The 15,259-nt window shown below is 39.9% G+C and overlaps 2 protein-coding genes across 2 annotated transcripts in view; one reads left to right on the top strand and one right to left on the bottom strand.

Moving 5' to 3' along the window:
- The window catches only part of zc2hc1a (zinc finger, C2HC-type containing 1A), a 10,679-nt gene extending 7,676 nt beyond the window's left edge, over positions 1–3,003 (bottom strand). The window contains exons 1-4 of the mRNA XM_037693814.1: positions 2,935–3,003; positions 2,329–2,402; positions 1,172–1,288; positions 723–749 (exon numbers count right to left, since the gene is read on the bottom strand). Coding sequence (XP_037549742.1) covers positions 723–749; positions 1,172–1,288; positions 2,329–2,402; positions 2,935–2,950 — 234 coding nt within the window. The 5' untranslated portion in view covers positions 2,951–3,003. The remainder of the gene's footprint in view (positions 1–722; positions 750–1,171; positions 1,289–2,328; positions 2,403–2,934) is intronic.
- A 3,215-nt stretch (positions 3,004–6,218) lies between these two features.
- On the top strand, positions 6,219–13,776 carry pkia (cAMP-dependent protein kinase inhibitor alpha). The gene is made up of 3 exons (XM_037693934.1): positions 6,219–6,302; positions 10,795–10,976; positions 13,383–13,776. Exons 2-3 carry the CDS (start codon positions 10,835–10,837, stop codon positions 13,445–13,447), a joined length of 207 nt encoding a protein of 68 aa, XP_037549862.1. The 5' UTR covers positions 6,219–6,302; positions 10,795–10,834; the 3' UTR covers positions 13,448–13,776.
- Positions 13,777–15,259: the final 1,483 nt, after the last annotated feature.

The following is a 15,259-nucleotide window of genomic DNA, read 5'->3' as shown; positions in this document are numbered from 1 at the left end:
ATGTATGTATGTATGTATGTATGTATGTATGTATGTATGTATGTATGCGTGTGGGTGTGAGAAATATTGATTTTTTTTACAAAAACACCACAATAATTTATGGGTTTATTTTAAAGCACTTTACTGAACAATTAAATGTTTTGTTGAACTGAAGCACTTTTAATGTACTTTAGCAGAAAGTTGAATAAATTTGGGATATTATTTAACTGAATTGTAAAAAAAGTCACCAATATATTTTAATAATCAGACACTTTTGAGAGGAGAAAAACGTGGATACATAATAAAATATTCATAAAAAGAAAATAAACTAAAATGATTTTTTTTTAAAAAAAACAGATTTCTCAGAGCCCCACTACAGACAGCAGAACATGACAGTAGAGACAACTTTCATCTGACAGCAAATTAATTTATCGAACACTTAAAGAGACTCCAGTAGGATTAAGACGGTCATGCTGGAAGAAAATGAAGGAACTTTGCTGAGTATTGTCAGCTGGAGAAATAATTAAAATAAGAAAAGAACGTTAACTCCCCCTTTTTGTTAATAGCAGAAACATGAGCTGAATTACTTTCAGACTTCTTAAAGAAATCAATATTTAAAAAGGACAGAGACAGTCAGCAAAAGCCTTTTTGGGGCAATAACAGATCATCTGTGCAGCCGTAAATCACATGTGTATATATGACAGGAAGGGGCAAAAGAACAACAACAAAAAAGACAAACTTACTTTCTCTGAGGCTGCTGAGCTTTGAGACTGAAATACAATTGAGAGTAATTGGCATTTGAAATTAAAGCGTCATCACAAAATCAAATGTCTCACAATGAACAGCTTCTCCATGAGCCGAGCATATTCTGACAGCTGATTCCCAACTTTAACCCATGTGTCCTTAACTAAACAACTCGTTATACGATAACCAACACTGTCTGAAACTTTAGATGTTGCGTTAAGGTGTTTCACATGGGTAGCTGATGAATACACAAGCAGAAATAAACTGGTCAGTTTTAATACGGAAGATGGAATAAATCAAAACTAACTGAGAAAGCAGCATCATAAATGTGTCGAACCATTTAATAAAAATAACATTGAAAATAAAGAATGACAAATGTTGAAGTTGTGCCGCACTGAATGAGCTTGAGGATATTTTAGCCACCTCCCCTCAGGTTTACCTTACTTACCTTTGGTTTGATAGGTTTTAGCGTGGAGATGTCAGTTCCCTCAGCTCTCTGTCTGCTTGAGTCAAACACCTTTCTTCTTTTAACTGTCGACTTCTGGCAAATTTTAGAATGCTTCTCCTGTTTGAAAAGACAAATAAAATTCAACACTGGAACCTTTACTGCCACGAGGGGTTCATGAACTGCTGCGTGCTTGTAAAGCAAAGCTACAGTTCATACAGGGTCCCTATCCAAGTGGAGGGGGGCTTGAGATTTTTTTTTAAAGGTCTACAAGTAGCATATTTACAAAAGGAAATAAGATCAGTGATCAGAAATTCATAAAACATGTATAATGTTGCTAAAATAAAGCAAACCAAGTTTAAGCAGAACAAACGGTGGATTTTCAGGGTTCACTGTTGCAGAAAAATTACACTTTGGAAAAAAACGTTTTGCCCGTTTTTGAAGACATTATTATTGATTTAATTGAACGTTTGTGTTATTTGATCTCGTGAAACTGTTCTGAATCAGAGTGAAATTGAAAAATCTAAATATGCTTAAGGACCTCGTTGTGTTGCATTTTCTTTTCAAAGAACCAGAGTTTGGAGTGACGCGTCTCTAAATTAGGGCTAGTTTTAAACTTTTGGACTTTATTTTTATCCATATTTTATTTAATTACCTGAAAAGCACTCTACTGTTTGAGTCATGTATAGTTATATATTTTAAAAAGGAATAAAGTTTAAAAACATTTTCTGTATGTTTGAAACCTGCATAGGAACCGTTTGGATATGATGTTTCATAAACATAAGATTTATTTTTTATTCTTATCAAGGTTTCTAATTTGACACACAATCTCGTACTGCAAAGTCATCAAATAACACAAAAAGGGCTGCGAATTATTTGAACTTTGTCGCACTTTAAGATAATTTATAGTCTCTAGTCTAAAATGATCAGCTGAACAAAACCTCCATGATCTCTTTTCACAAAGCTGCTGTTGTTGGCTGCTTGAATCCAAACAGCTGATAACCAGTCAGCTGATAAAACCTGTGGAAATGTGGTCAATATTTAACCTTCTTAAGCAATTAAGGTTAGTCGCAATGCTCAATACCTATTAATATCCTTCAAGATGTCAATTCAACACTAAACAATGCTTGAAATTATAGAAGGGGTCATTTGTTTGTTACCAGGACTTTGGGGAAGAACCATCTTTTGCAGGTGTTGCATTGAGACAGATCCTCAGCAGAAGGAGCATCACTTTCTGCAAAATAAATACAGATTTTACCAAATATTAGGCTCAAAATGTGAAGGAAGGCTGGAATGAACCTAATCCAACATGTATCCCATTGATAAACTGGTGAAAAAACCACTAGTTTTTAATTTAAAGGCAGTTACTGTGTATTTTTACATGCTGCCTTAGAGATTATTTACATTGTTACAGTCACAGTGGCTAAATATTAAAAAAAAATGCATTTATAACGGTTCGAAATGAGGTGAAGTTTAAGTTTCAAAAATCTGATTTTTGACAATGCAAGGTTTAGTTCTTTGGTTACCCTTAATGCTAGCACGGGATAACAGTCAGCTAGCTTCATCTTTGGCCCTGGCGTTACCTAGGCTAGCATTACTTGGGCTAAATCCCAAACAAAAGAGGTCGCTATTTAAAAAAAACACAAGGACACGAACGCAGACATGTAGCACTTCATGGTAGTTTTGACGGGTTAAAAAAAACAAGAAACTTGGAGCTTCAACTGGTCCCAAAATATCCACAAATAAACAAACCGGGCATCGATTACCTTCAAATTCTTCCATCTTTAGGTTGTTCCCTCGTCTGATGCTGCCGCTGCTCCAAAGAGAACAAAAACGTAGCCAGGAGGAACAAGAAGATTCCCCGTAACATACTTCCGGTAAGAAGATTCCCCGTAACATACTTCCGGTTTGGTTCAACGCTATCGCTGAAACATTTCATTGTTTTATTTTTTACTTAAAATATTGCGTAAGAGATAAATTGAGCTGGCATTTAAGAGCGTTAAACGTCAAGTCGTAATAAAACGCGTATGAGTTGCGTTTTGCTCTTTTTGTTTTGCTTATTTTATTCGTATTTAGCCTCCATTTAATACAGGAAGAGCCTTGAAATTTGAAACCTCATGCGCTCAAGTGCCCACAGCCAAAATGGCAGCAGTTCAAAACAACAATAAAAACAACACACTAGAAAAACAAAAAACATTAATATATATATATAAAAAAACTGTCATTATGCTCAGTAAACTGTGACTTCTTTTGATAGATTCACTCCCACTTTCTCTCACACACACATTAAATAACAGAAAAAGTCAAATGTATTAATTGATTTGATACACTGACTGATACTTTGATTCAGAGTTAGAACTACCACTTATTCTAACAATAAAACTCGTGAGCCATGCTCTCTGGCTGGCCTTTTTGTGGTCAGAGCAAACACTCGGAAGTTCACAGTTTGCCAGATTGAGAACATCTGTCATCCGAATGAAGGGATTCACAAACAGCTGTTCTGAGTAAACACATCATTGAAATGCTGAATGTGTGCTTTCACTACAATAAGATCACTGTTCTCCCTCTGACTGTCCTTGCTGTTACCACACATGCACAATGTGCACACAAATACACACAATAAAGGACATGAGAGCAACTGTTGTCCAGGCATTATGGTGGTAATACTAAATTTATCTTTGAACACTGACTGTTTTTCTGCCCATTTACATAAACAATCCCAAAACTGATTATTTAAAGCTATTTTATACTGAATAGGGGTCATTAAAGAATAAAAAGGCAAATGCATAATTAAAGATACTCATTGCAAAGTATGAAATAAAACATAAAAGGTTATCCTGAAGACATCTTTAACACCTCACTTACCCTGGAGACAGTTCCCACCTGCCTGAAGACTGCCACCATCATCCCAGTCCCAAAAAGCTCTACAGTGACTGGTCTGAATGACTATCGGCCAGTGGCCCTCACCCCGATAGTCGCTAAATGCTTCGAAAAACTGGTCATGACTCACATCAAAACAACCATCAACATCAACGAGGACCCTCATCAGTACGCATACCGTGAGAACCGATCAACAGAGGATGCAATCTCCTCTGTGGTCCACACTGCGCTCAACCACCTGGAGCAGAAAAACTCTTACGTCCGTATGCTCTTTGTGGACTTCACATCCGCCTTCAACACCATGATCCCCCAAACCCTGATGGACAAACTATCCACACTAGGACTAAGCCCCTCCATCTGCAACTGGGTACTAGACTTTTTAACAAACAGACCACAGTTAGTGAGGATCCACAACCTCTCCTCCTCGACCATAACCCTCAGCACTGGCTCTCCTCAGGGATGTGTGTTGAGCCCCCTCCTGTTTACTCTGCTCACATATGATTGTGCAGCTACCCATCCAGGCTGTCACATTGTAAAGTTTGCAGATGATACAGCGGTGGTGGGATGCATCACAAACAATGATGAGTCCAGCTACAGGCAGGAGGTGGAACACCTGGAGAGCTGGTGCAGAGAGAATAACCTTCACATCAATGTGAAGAAGACAAAGGAGATGATTGTGGACTTCAGAAGGAACAAAAACACCTACACCCCCCTGAACATAAGAGGATCTGCGGTGGAAGTGGTCTCCAGCTACAAGTACTTGGGTGTACACATGAATGACAACCTCAGCTGGAGCAACAACACCACCAGCCTGATCAAGAAAGCTCATCAGAGACTCTACTTCCTCAGACGGCTGAGGCGAGCTGGTCTGGGAAGCTCAGTCCTCACCTCCTTCTACAGGTGTGCAGTGGAGAGCATCCTGTGCTCGAGCATCAATGTGTGGCATGGAGGCTGCACAGCTGCAGAAAGAAAAGCTTTGCAGAGAGTGGTGAAGGCTGCACAGAAGACTGTTGGAATCAGTCTCCCCACCATCACAGACATCTACACCTCCAGATGCAGGAAGAGGGCCACCTGCATCATGAAGGACCCCACCCACCCAGCACACACACTTTTTGCCCCACTCCCCTCAGGAAGGAGGTTAAGGAGCATTAAGTGTAGAACCACTAGACTGAGGAACAGCTTCTACCCTGAGGCTGTTAGACTCATGAATCTCTAACTAGAATAATCACTGTGAAAAACCATATCATGTTGCTGCTGATCTGTTTCATGTTGCTGCTGATCTGTTTCAATGTTGATGTGTTCATGCGTGCACATCTGCTCACAGACTCATGTTCATGTTTGTGCTGATGTTCAATGTTTTATGTTATGAGTGCTTAGTGTATGTTTAGTTGATGTTTTTCTTAGTTCATATCTTAGATGTTATTACTGTTTTTCTTATACATTTTATTGTTGGATGTAACTGGGACCCTGTGTACATAATTTCGCTCCACCACATGTACCACATGAGGTGCGAATGACAATAAAGAAACTCTGACTCTGACTCTGACTCTGAACTATATCAAAGGGTGCAGTTTGAAATACTTTATCCAATTTTTGCAGGCACAGTATTATTCACGTCTGCTTCAGGTGTGCACTCATTGTAAACAAAGCACTTTTGTCAACTTTTTTCCAACAAATCTGAGCATAAATGCATACAGATAGATCAAAAATGCTGATTTTCTTGATTTGTAATGGTTTTTCTATGGAATTTTCCATTGCTGACCTATTTTCAGCTGTGGATGTTTTCTTGGGTAAACAAATGCATGGAGTAGTTTGCAGCCATGTGCAAATTTAGTTTGTTTTTCATTATAATGGTATGTATGAGAGGGGAAACGCATGGATTGTGTTTCTTACTAAACTAGTTTGTTTATTTATTTAGTAGCTTTAATATTTTGCAAATATCAGATTTTAAATTGTGCCTTCTATATTTAATATTATCTATCATTAATATAAATATTACTATTATCATGTTTCCATTTCAGCTGTGTATACTAAAATCCATCATAAAAAATAATAATAAAAAAAAGTATTACACAAATAACTGTCATTTTATCCCATTTTAATTGTCACGTGGATTGTGAGTTTTATTTTGAAAAACCATAGCGGAAGTAGAATTACGCGCACCGCTGCTTGATCTGATTAACCTGTAGGGGAAGCACCCGAATGGCAGCTGATGTGACTGCGTGAACGTTTGGGAGCCATTTAACCAAAACAGGTACTTTTCTGATGATGGCAAGGTGGTGCGCGTGGTGCGCAGAGCGTGCGTGCGTTGTTTGTTCATACCGAGCGTCGCGCGGACTGTTTGCGGACTCTGACCTACCTCCAGGGCTCTTTGTTGTCAACAACCAACATATGTGGCCTTTGAATGTGTGATTGTTGTGTTTTTGTTCATTGCAACATTTACTGCGTGTTTATTACAACGATTACGGTTTTAGAAAACTTGGTTAGGGTTGGGCAGCAATTTATTTCTAAATCTTAAAAAATATTAATTATGAAGATAATTTTGTTGGAGGACAAGAGCCATATATATATATATATATATAATCACAATGTAGCACCACTGAATTCAAGTAAAAAAATATTGAAATGCAAGTGGAGCCAATATTATAAAAATTATATTTAATTTTCTGTTTGGCATTATACACTGCCTGGCCAAAAGAAAAAAGTCGCCACCAAAAAAAAAAAAAAAGATCACACATAAATATTTTGTTGGACCACATTTAGCTTTGATTACATCATGCATTCTCTGTCATTGTTTCGATAAGCTTCTGCAACGTCACAAGATCTATTTCATCCAGTGTTGCGTTAATTTGCCACCAAGATCTTGCATTGATGACTAGACACTAGGCATGATGGGTGCATCACTTCACCTGCCTCTCTTCTTACCTTAATGCACTTCCATCACTCTGGAACAGAGTAAATCTGGACTCATCAGACCACGTGACTTTCTTCCATTGCTCCAGAGTCCGATCTTTATGCTCCCCAGCAAACTGAAGCCTTCGTTTTCCCAGTTATCCTCACTGATTAGTGGTTTTCTTACGGCTACACAGCTGTTCAGTCCCAATCCCTCGAGTTTCCTTTACATTGTGCGTGTGGAAATGCTCTTTCACTATTAAACACAGCCCTGAGCGCTGCTGTTGTTTTTCTTCCATTTGATTTCACCAAACGTTTAAGTGATCGCTGATCACGATCATTCAGGATTTGTTTCCGGCCACATTTCTTCCTCGAAGACGATGGGTCCCCACTATCCTTCCAGTTTTTAATAATGCGTTGGACAGTTCTTAACCCAATTTTAGTAGTTTCTACAATCTCCTTAGATGTTTTCTCTGCTTGATGCCGATGATTTGACCCTTCTCAAACAGACTGACATCTTTTCCACGACCACGCGATGTGTCTTTCAACATGGTTGTTGAAGAAATGAGAAGCAACTCATTGCACCAGTTAAATAACTCGTTGCAGCTGAAAGATAATCGCCCATGCAGTGATTATCCAATAGGAGGCTCGTACCTGTTTGCTTAGTTAAATCCAGGCAGCGGCTTATTTTTTTTTTGGCCAGGCAGTGTAGAAGACTGCATGTAAGGATTCAAGGTTCTTTATTTGTTGTGCGCACCACATGTGGTGGAACGTCAATGTGTACACTGGGTCCCAGTGACATCCAACAATAAAATGTAAAAGAAAAACAGATAGGAACTAAGAAAAATGTTTAACTAAAAATGCGCTAACCTCCTTCCTGAGGGGAGCAGGGCAAAACGTGTGTGCTGGGTGAGTGGGATCCTTCGTGATGCAGGTGGCCCTCTTCCTGCATCTGGAGGTGTAGATGTTTGTGATGGTGGGGAGACTGACTCCAACAGACTTCTGTGCAGCCTCCATGTAAGGTGTGGTGCCTTGAAGAAGTTTCTTGGGCTCCATTATCGCAGCTCCTTAATTCTCTTTGGCTGCATAACAGTTTAAATTTTGACAGAAAATCCTGGTAGCGCAGTTCTTTACAGCTTTGGGTTGATATCCAGGCCAGATGAGCCTGAAATTACCCACATTTCCAATTATCATTCCCTAGAATATAAAATCCATAAGCAACAAAACTGAATTAAATCATAGTTAGACCATGATGCGTCCTTAAATTGAACTTTCGTGAGCAGAATTTGGAAATGAATTCCAACGACAGCGTGCATATGATTACCTACGGAAGCAGCCGAAGTGGCTAAAAATAGGTCAAAGTTGCCAGCCATGTTTGTTTATCTACAGACTAATGTAGGTCAATCACATGACTCAAGCTTCCACATGGGTTTTGGTTGATTCAGTCAAGTGTTTTGTTTACATTGAGTGTGGACCCGTTTCAGAATTACATCTAAATCTGGATAACTACCGGAGTAAACTGTCAAATTGCACCATTTGATTTTTCTCAGAATAAGTTTGCTCGATTTCTTAATTTCCAAAAAGTGCCTTTAGTACACATTAAACTAAAGTGACTCGACTCTTATGCTTAGTTTAGATTTTGTTTTGTATCAAAATAAAATGTGTTTGAGCGGCCCGTCTCTTCTTTCCCCTCTGTTCAATCTGTCATGTGCACGTCAGCATCTGTTAGTTCTTGCCAATCCTGACACCATTTCAAGAATGACAGCTGAGTGGGAGTGAGCTCGAGTGATGACAGACCCAAAATGGCCTTGGTCAATCAGAGAAAGAAAGTTGAACTACCGTATAGGCCTGTCACGATAAACAATAAATCAATTAATCGCATGATAAATGAAAATTGTCGACCTCATTTTCATTTATCGGCTTTATCGTTTCTTCGTGTCTCTCTCGTTCTACTGAAGACACTGGATGACAAAAAAGCTCAACTCTGGTGCTGTTCACTGACCCCGCCCCCCTTCCTCTTTAAAATCCATTTTAATCGTCCAAAATGGCGTTGTTGGATCGTTAAAAGCAGCTAAGCTATGAGCTAAGCTAACAGGCCGACCTCGAGAACAAACTCCGTCTTGTCGAAGCTCCAAAATTCACAGTTGAAACCCGTGCCTTCATGTAAAAAGTTGTTTTTCTCTGCAAAAAGAAGCTGAAAACTTGTTTACTGATTTTTTTTATTTATTAAAAGCTTTGTGTGAAAAATGCTAAAGTGCTCAAACCACACCGAGCGTCCGCCATTTTGAGAACTTAAGACTGCTCATGTCACGTCAAGGGGCCTCCTTCTCATTTTTCTTAAAGAGACGCGCTGCTCACTCCCTCACTATCCATCCTTTGGTTAAACAGTACTGCCATCCGGTGGTCGAAAAAATGTACTGCACGCAAAACAAGTTAAACATTTCTTCTTAAATTTGACAACAATTACTAATTATTGTCAAATTTCAAACAATATTATCGTTTATCACAATAATTTCTTAGACAATTAATCGTCCAGTAAAATTTGTCATCGTGACGGGGCTACTACGTAATCTTTGTGTTTCTGAAGGTACTCTTTGCAAAGGATGGACTAAGGGATTCTCAACAGACAGAAAACATTGTGTCATCAGCTAAGCTCACGTTTTTTTCAAAGCCAAAAATTTGCAAATTAGATGTAGAGTTTTGACAATTTCAAAACAAATAGACTAAAAATGTTTTAATTTGTTCACATAGCTAACAGCAAATTATTTTTATTGATGTTACAGTGATAAATAATGGAGTTGTAGCTGAAATGGAGACTATACAACGCACATTTCTTGCAATATTTCAAGATGTCGCACTCAAAGTATGTGTTGCGGATGACCCAGCTACTCCCACACCAGCATTTAGCAAAATATTTGTAAAAATGACTGAAATATATATTTTTTGTTTGTTTGTTTGTTTTATTAGCTCAGTTTGCTGTGAAAGCCATCTACTGGTACTCAGTTGAACATACAAAGATAAGTTTCTTTACTATTTAAAAAATGTGTCCATTGGTGCATAAGATATTTTACTAACAGCCTAACACAAACAAAAACCTAATTAGCCTCGGAGAAGCAATGGAATCAGACAAGCGTGGAATCCCGAAGACGTTTATGTGGAAATAAAAGCGAATCTGCTGCAATAAAAGACCATAAGGCAAAAATAAATCTCACGTTTTGCTCACAAATGTTTAGTTTACGAACGCATTCATTATCAGTACAAGAAGTGGATTTTGTTCCTTACTTTATTAAATAATTTTCGTCCAGTCTCCATGGCTTTGCAGCGAATACCTCGAATGCTTCCTGTTCTAAATTGTGTTTACTCCTAATTGGCAGCGTGAACGGGAGCTCTCAGATTGATGGTTTTAATTAGTGGAAATGGGACGACGAAGCTCGAGCGGCTCTTTGCTGAAGGGCAGCCTTCATCCTGCCTAACTGTTCCAGAATGTCGAGCGAGGGGGTTTAACCTAAATCTCAGCTCCCAATCCAGGCCGTGTTGCTTTCACTGTGAGCGAGCTGACAGCGCTCTCCTCCTTTGTCCCGTAATTACCCCTCTTTGAGTGTACATGCTGTCTGCACCGCTCCGCTTCTTTGTTTGTCCTCCATATAATTTATCTCCTTTGTCTCTCTCTTACCCTACGCTGAGATTAAAATAGATTAATCAGGGATTAGGAGGTGAAATCAGAGACGGATGTATTGAAAGACTCCATTCAGTGGGTGCCGACGAACTGCTGATGTCTGTTGCACACACAAGAGCCTGCACAAGCGTTTCATGTTTTTCTATTCCAACGCAGCGCACGTTGTGTTTGTGTGCAGCTGCATGTGAAAAGCGATGCTATGGTGAGGCGTGGCAGCGATGACGGATGTTGAGGCGACGTACGAGGACTTCGTCGCGTCTCGACGGTCTGGTCGCAGGAACGCCGTCCATGACCTTCCAGGAAGCGCAGGAGCGCCGGACGTGTCGGAGAGCCTGGCTCAGCTCAGTATCAACAAATCTGGTGAGACGCTTCATTTCACTCCGATAGGAGAAATAAGTTTTTTTATTTCTTTATCATTTAGGCATTAAAAAGGCTCCCGAACTTACTTGGACAAGTGGCAGAAATAAAAATAAAATCCCACAACAGACAGATTTTAAGAGTTTTTAAAGAACAATTATTGCAGCAACCTTTGGAGACTATCCAAGTAATGATGGCTGCCACAGCTAAATGACAACGACTAAAGCAAAATGGCGGGTTATAAGCGTTTGTTTAATTTGTTTTTGATTAATTGGTCCCCCGTTGCGAAGCAAAGAGGGGAATTGGAAAACCCCGTCTGTCCATCCACCCTGTGAGCAGGATAACTTGACAAATAAGTGAAGTACCGACTTCCATTTTGGTGTGTGGCTGCATCCAGGCGTAAGAACAATCATTATAAAAATAATTAAATATCAAAATAAATAAATATAGTAATAATTAAATAAATAAAAATTAATTAATAATTAAAAAAATATATATATATATATATATTATTGCAAGTGTAAATCTGCGAAGTGGCGACGTTATATTTATGTTAGTATTTATATTTTAAGGCTTTAGAAACCCTTCCCGCACTTTTGCAATGTTCTAAACTCTTAAACCGACTAATTTTAACAACATACATATGTAGCTACTAAATTTTACTCACCAGCTCGGCAGAACAGCAGCAGCTCGGTTCCGCTCCCACTTGGTTCCGTTTCGGTGGACCTACCCAGCCAGTTCTGGTCGGCTCTCTGGCTCGGGGTAGTGACGGTGTGCTCCAGAGAGAAGCCAGACCTATGGTGGTGCGACCCCCGCTCAGAAGTCCTCGTGGTCCGGCTAGCAGCTCTCGGGTTCACCGAGGAGTCTGGAGGACCAGTTTTGCTCTGGTTCTTGTCCGGTTCCCGGTGGGTTCCGTGAGACTTTATGCATTTGCTGGGTGCCAAAGTCACTGCACTGAACTTTTTCTGATCAGATCAAAACTTTCCCTCTAGTATTTCAGCAGAGGGCAATGGGGCTTCTAGGCGGGGCCCTGTTGGCTTCTGGGAAATGTAGTTGGTTGTGAGCAGGAATACAGTATAGGCTTATTAAGAGAAAATTACAAAAAGGCAGTGCCTGTCCGAAGTACAGTATTTTATTTTTTCCATTAACTTTTACTGTACAGTATTCCATACTGTCCCAATCACGTGAATAATATTAAAGTTGACAATTATTTGTCCTGTACAATTATTTTTTAAATCTTATGTTGAAAAACCACGAAAGAGCAAGTCTGCGAAAGTTGAACTGCGAAGTAGCAAGGGACAACCGTATATATATATAAATACATATTGGGCTGGCCAAATAATAATTTATAGTGGCTAAGGCCACCATTGGCCACCCTCTGGCTCCGTCATTGCCCCTGGTGGTAGATAAAATGGCTCCCTCTGCTGGCCAGATTCGTCATTGCACTGCCTCGAACCAGCAAAAAATAAATAAAAACTACAGTACTTGCTGTCGTAAACAGCGCACCACTGTATAAGTCGCATCAGTCCAAATATGTCTAATAAAGTGGAAAAAAAAACAAATATGTCACTTCGCCGTTTACCTCGCATCTATTTTGCATCACTGCTAACACGTCGCATTTGTTATGCGTCACCGCAGACAACTCAGAACTGTGGGCCGGTGTTGCGCCAAATATCGATTGGCTGCCAAATGGCGGCCGTGGGAGCGTGCATGGGAGGGCTTTAACAAGAATTTAACAAGATTAACACTTAAAAACAAAAATTTGTTTGCTTAAAATTATAGTAAAGGTGTGTCTCAGTTGAACTTTTCTTTAATAAATGCACTTTGACTGTCAAATCAGCTGCTTTTCGCCTGGGCGGCGCGGTGAAATGCAGCTGATTTGACGTTTGCTCCATGAGTTCCGGAGCGAGACGAGGGTGGCTAGGTATGGCAAGCCAAGTGTCTCATTAATAGCCATTTTTAACTAATAATGAGACACATGGCTTGCCATATTAGTTGAGGGCCCTCTAGTGGCTGAAAATGGTAGTGTTCAATATTTTCCATGTCAGAATGAATGAAATTGTCAGATCTCAGCCAAAAATTGGGTATAAATATGGGGGGAATAAAACAAATATGTTGCTTCGTTGTATAAGTTGCAGGCATTCTAATTTATGCAAAAAGCTGTGACTTATACAGCGAAACATACAGAACCTCTGTTCCTACACAGGGTAACTTCTAGCCACTTGAACATCTTGCACCAAAAACATTAAGGTGCATTCCCTGTTCAATTCCAGTCTGGAACACTCATCTGTAAAACTACAAACATTCACTCCTCAAGTCCCTCAGCGACGGGAGACACCGGCGTACCGCTTGCTCGTCATGAAACTCATTGTCTCTCTTTCCTTTTCCGTTTGTGGTGCGGCGAAGAAGACGACGCAGAGAAAAGCCAGGACTCTCCAGAGAAAGAAAAAGAGGCTCAAGCTGAAGACGCCTAATCATCACATGTGGACTGTGGTCGATCCCTGAACACCGGAGCCTTCGACTCCTCCACAGAGCAGTCTCCCTGTAGTTGTATCCACGGATCCCTGACCTTGTGCTTTCCTGTTGCTTCGTTTGTGGCTGTTGTTTTAGGACGGTACGTAATGAAGTTACTGCTTCAACCAGTCCTGTTTTGGGATTAAATGTGGAGCAACAAACAGGAGGAAAGATGGGAAAGAACTACCGGTACTTGAGTTGTTGTTTTTTTTGAGGCAATCTAATTATACTTGTCCTCCCTCTCACCCCCTGCTGCCAGAGTCAGCTAAACTCTAACAGCTAAAACTCTTCCAAGGGATCAAGGAAAGCGGTTTGGACTTCACCTGTTGCATAGAAATAGCATTTGCACATTCTCCCTTTGGCCATGCTCACTGTTTTCTGTTTCCTTTCTATTTACATGCGTTTCTCAGTGATTTGCTGCAGATTTGTGCACTCCAAGCCATGGTTCTACTTCACTTCCTTGAAGTATGGTCATTTCTTTCTCTGCTGCTCTCCGGGGTTGAATATGGAGCCAGTTTTGATCGAGCGACATGATTTGCTCTGAGCCATATCTTTGACTAAAGCCAGGATCACACTGTGGGGTTTTTTGGCCGAAGTGTTCAGTCGGGAAATGTAACAAAAGCTGGTGGTGTTCAGCAGGACGACCTCATCAACAGCTGATGGAGAACGAACATATGTAAAAAAGACATTGAACAGCGTCAGAAATGATCTGGATCATAAAGAACGCCATCTAGTGGTTGGCTCTACTACGATTTTTAAGTCCACCTACACGTAAACAAAAAGGGAAATTTTTTCTGACTTGTTTTTTAAGATGTTGATTTTTGTCCATTAGCGTTAATCCTTACCTTGCTGCTGTGCACACGTGTGCACTTTTCCCCACTACATGATTAGTTGTAGTTATTTCAAACTTAAGAAAAGTAACATTTTAAATAGGGATGCACGATATTATCGGCATGGTATCGGTATCGGCAAATATTAGCGATAAAATTAAATCTTGTCATCGGCCATTCCATCAAAATAACTCACCGATATAAAAGGTGCTGTTTTAAGTTAATTCTTAATTTAAGAAACTGTCAAGTATATCTATTAATGCACTACTACTTGTGCGACGCAGCTGCGTTGTCGCCTGTGGTTTGAGTTTAGATTCGTGAAAATTTACAAATTTGCACTGCTCGAGTGTTGTCATTGTGTTCGAGAGAAAATATCATAAATAAATTTGACATTAAACATAATCCAAGTTGAAGTGTTGCATCATTTTCAGCCTTCGTTTTGGCATCTGCATTTGGTAGCAGCCAAACTGACAAAGACCGTGCCGGATAATGTATTTTATTTCCACAGCAGAGAAAGCTGTGTAGTCTCTGTAAGTAGGTGTAAGAGAAAAATATCGGTATCGATTATCGGCCAAATAAGTTTTAATATATCGGCATATCGGCCAAAAATCCAATATTGTGCATCTTTAATTTTAAACATGGCTTGACATCTTCACAACCTGTTTGGGGGGGGGGGGGGGGGGTGTAAAGTGGGGCTTTGGCGATGCGTCCCTACAATACGCACGCTCTGGCTTCCAAAATGCAACACGGCAGCGGCCAAGAACTGGATCTTTTGGCTTCAGTGTTGAACAGCAGCAGAAGTTGGAGATGCTTCGGCAAGCGTGTCAAAAACTGAACCGTGAGGTTTAAGTTTAAGTAAATATTCCCTTCTTTTTTTTTTTTTTTTTTTTTGGTTTCTGTCTCTGCAGCTCAAGACGAATGAGGAAGTTCTTGTTTCGTTTC

Source organism: Nematolebias whitei, chromosome 20 (genome assembly GCF_014905685.2).
Source record: "Nematolebias whitei isolate Nwh7 chromosome 20, NemWhi1, whole genome shotgun sequence".
Taxonomy (NCBI): Eukaryota; Metazoa; Chordata; class Actinopteri; order Cyprinodontiformes; family Rivulidae; genus Nematolebias; species Nematolebias whitei.
Note: the sequence above shows the minus strand (reverse complement) of the source record. Positions and strands in the feature narration are given on the sequence as shown.

What these genes read in the sequence shown, in the direction of transcription:
- pkia (XM_037693934.1), top strand. Translation starts at nt 10,835, where the DNA reads ATGACGGATGTTGAGGCGACGTACGAGGACTTCGTCGCGTCTCGACGG. An exon ending in GCTCAGTATCAACAAATCTG is followed by an intron (nt 10,977 to 13,382) that starts GTGAGACGCTTC and finishes GCGGCGAAGAAG; the next exon opens with ACGACGCAGAGAAAAGCCAG.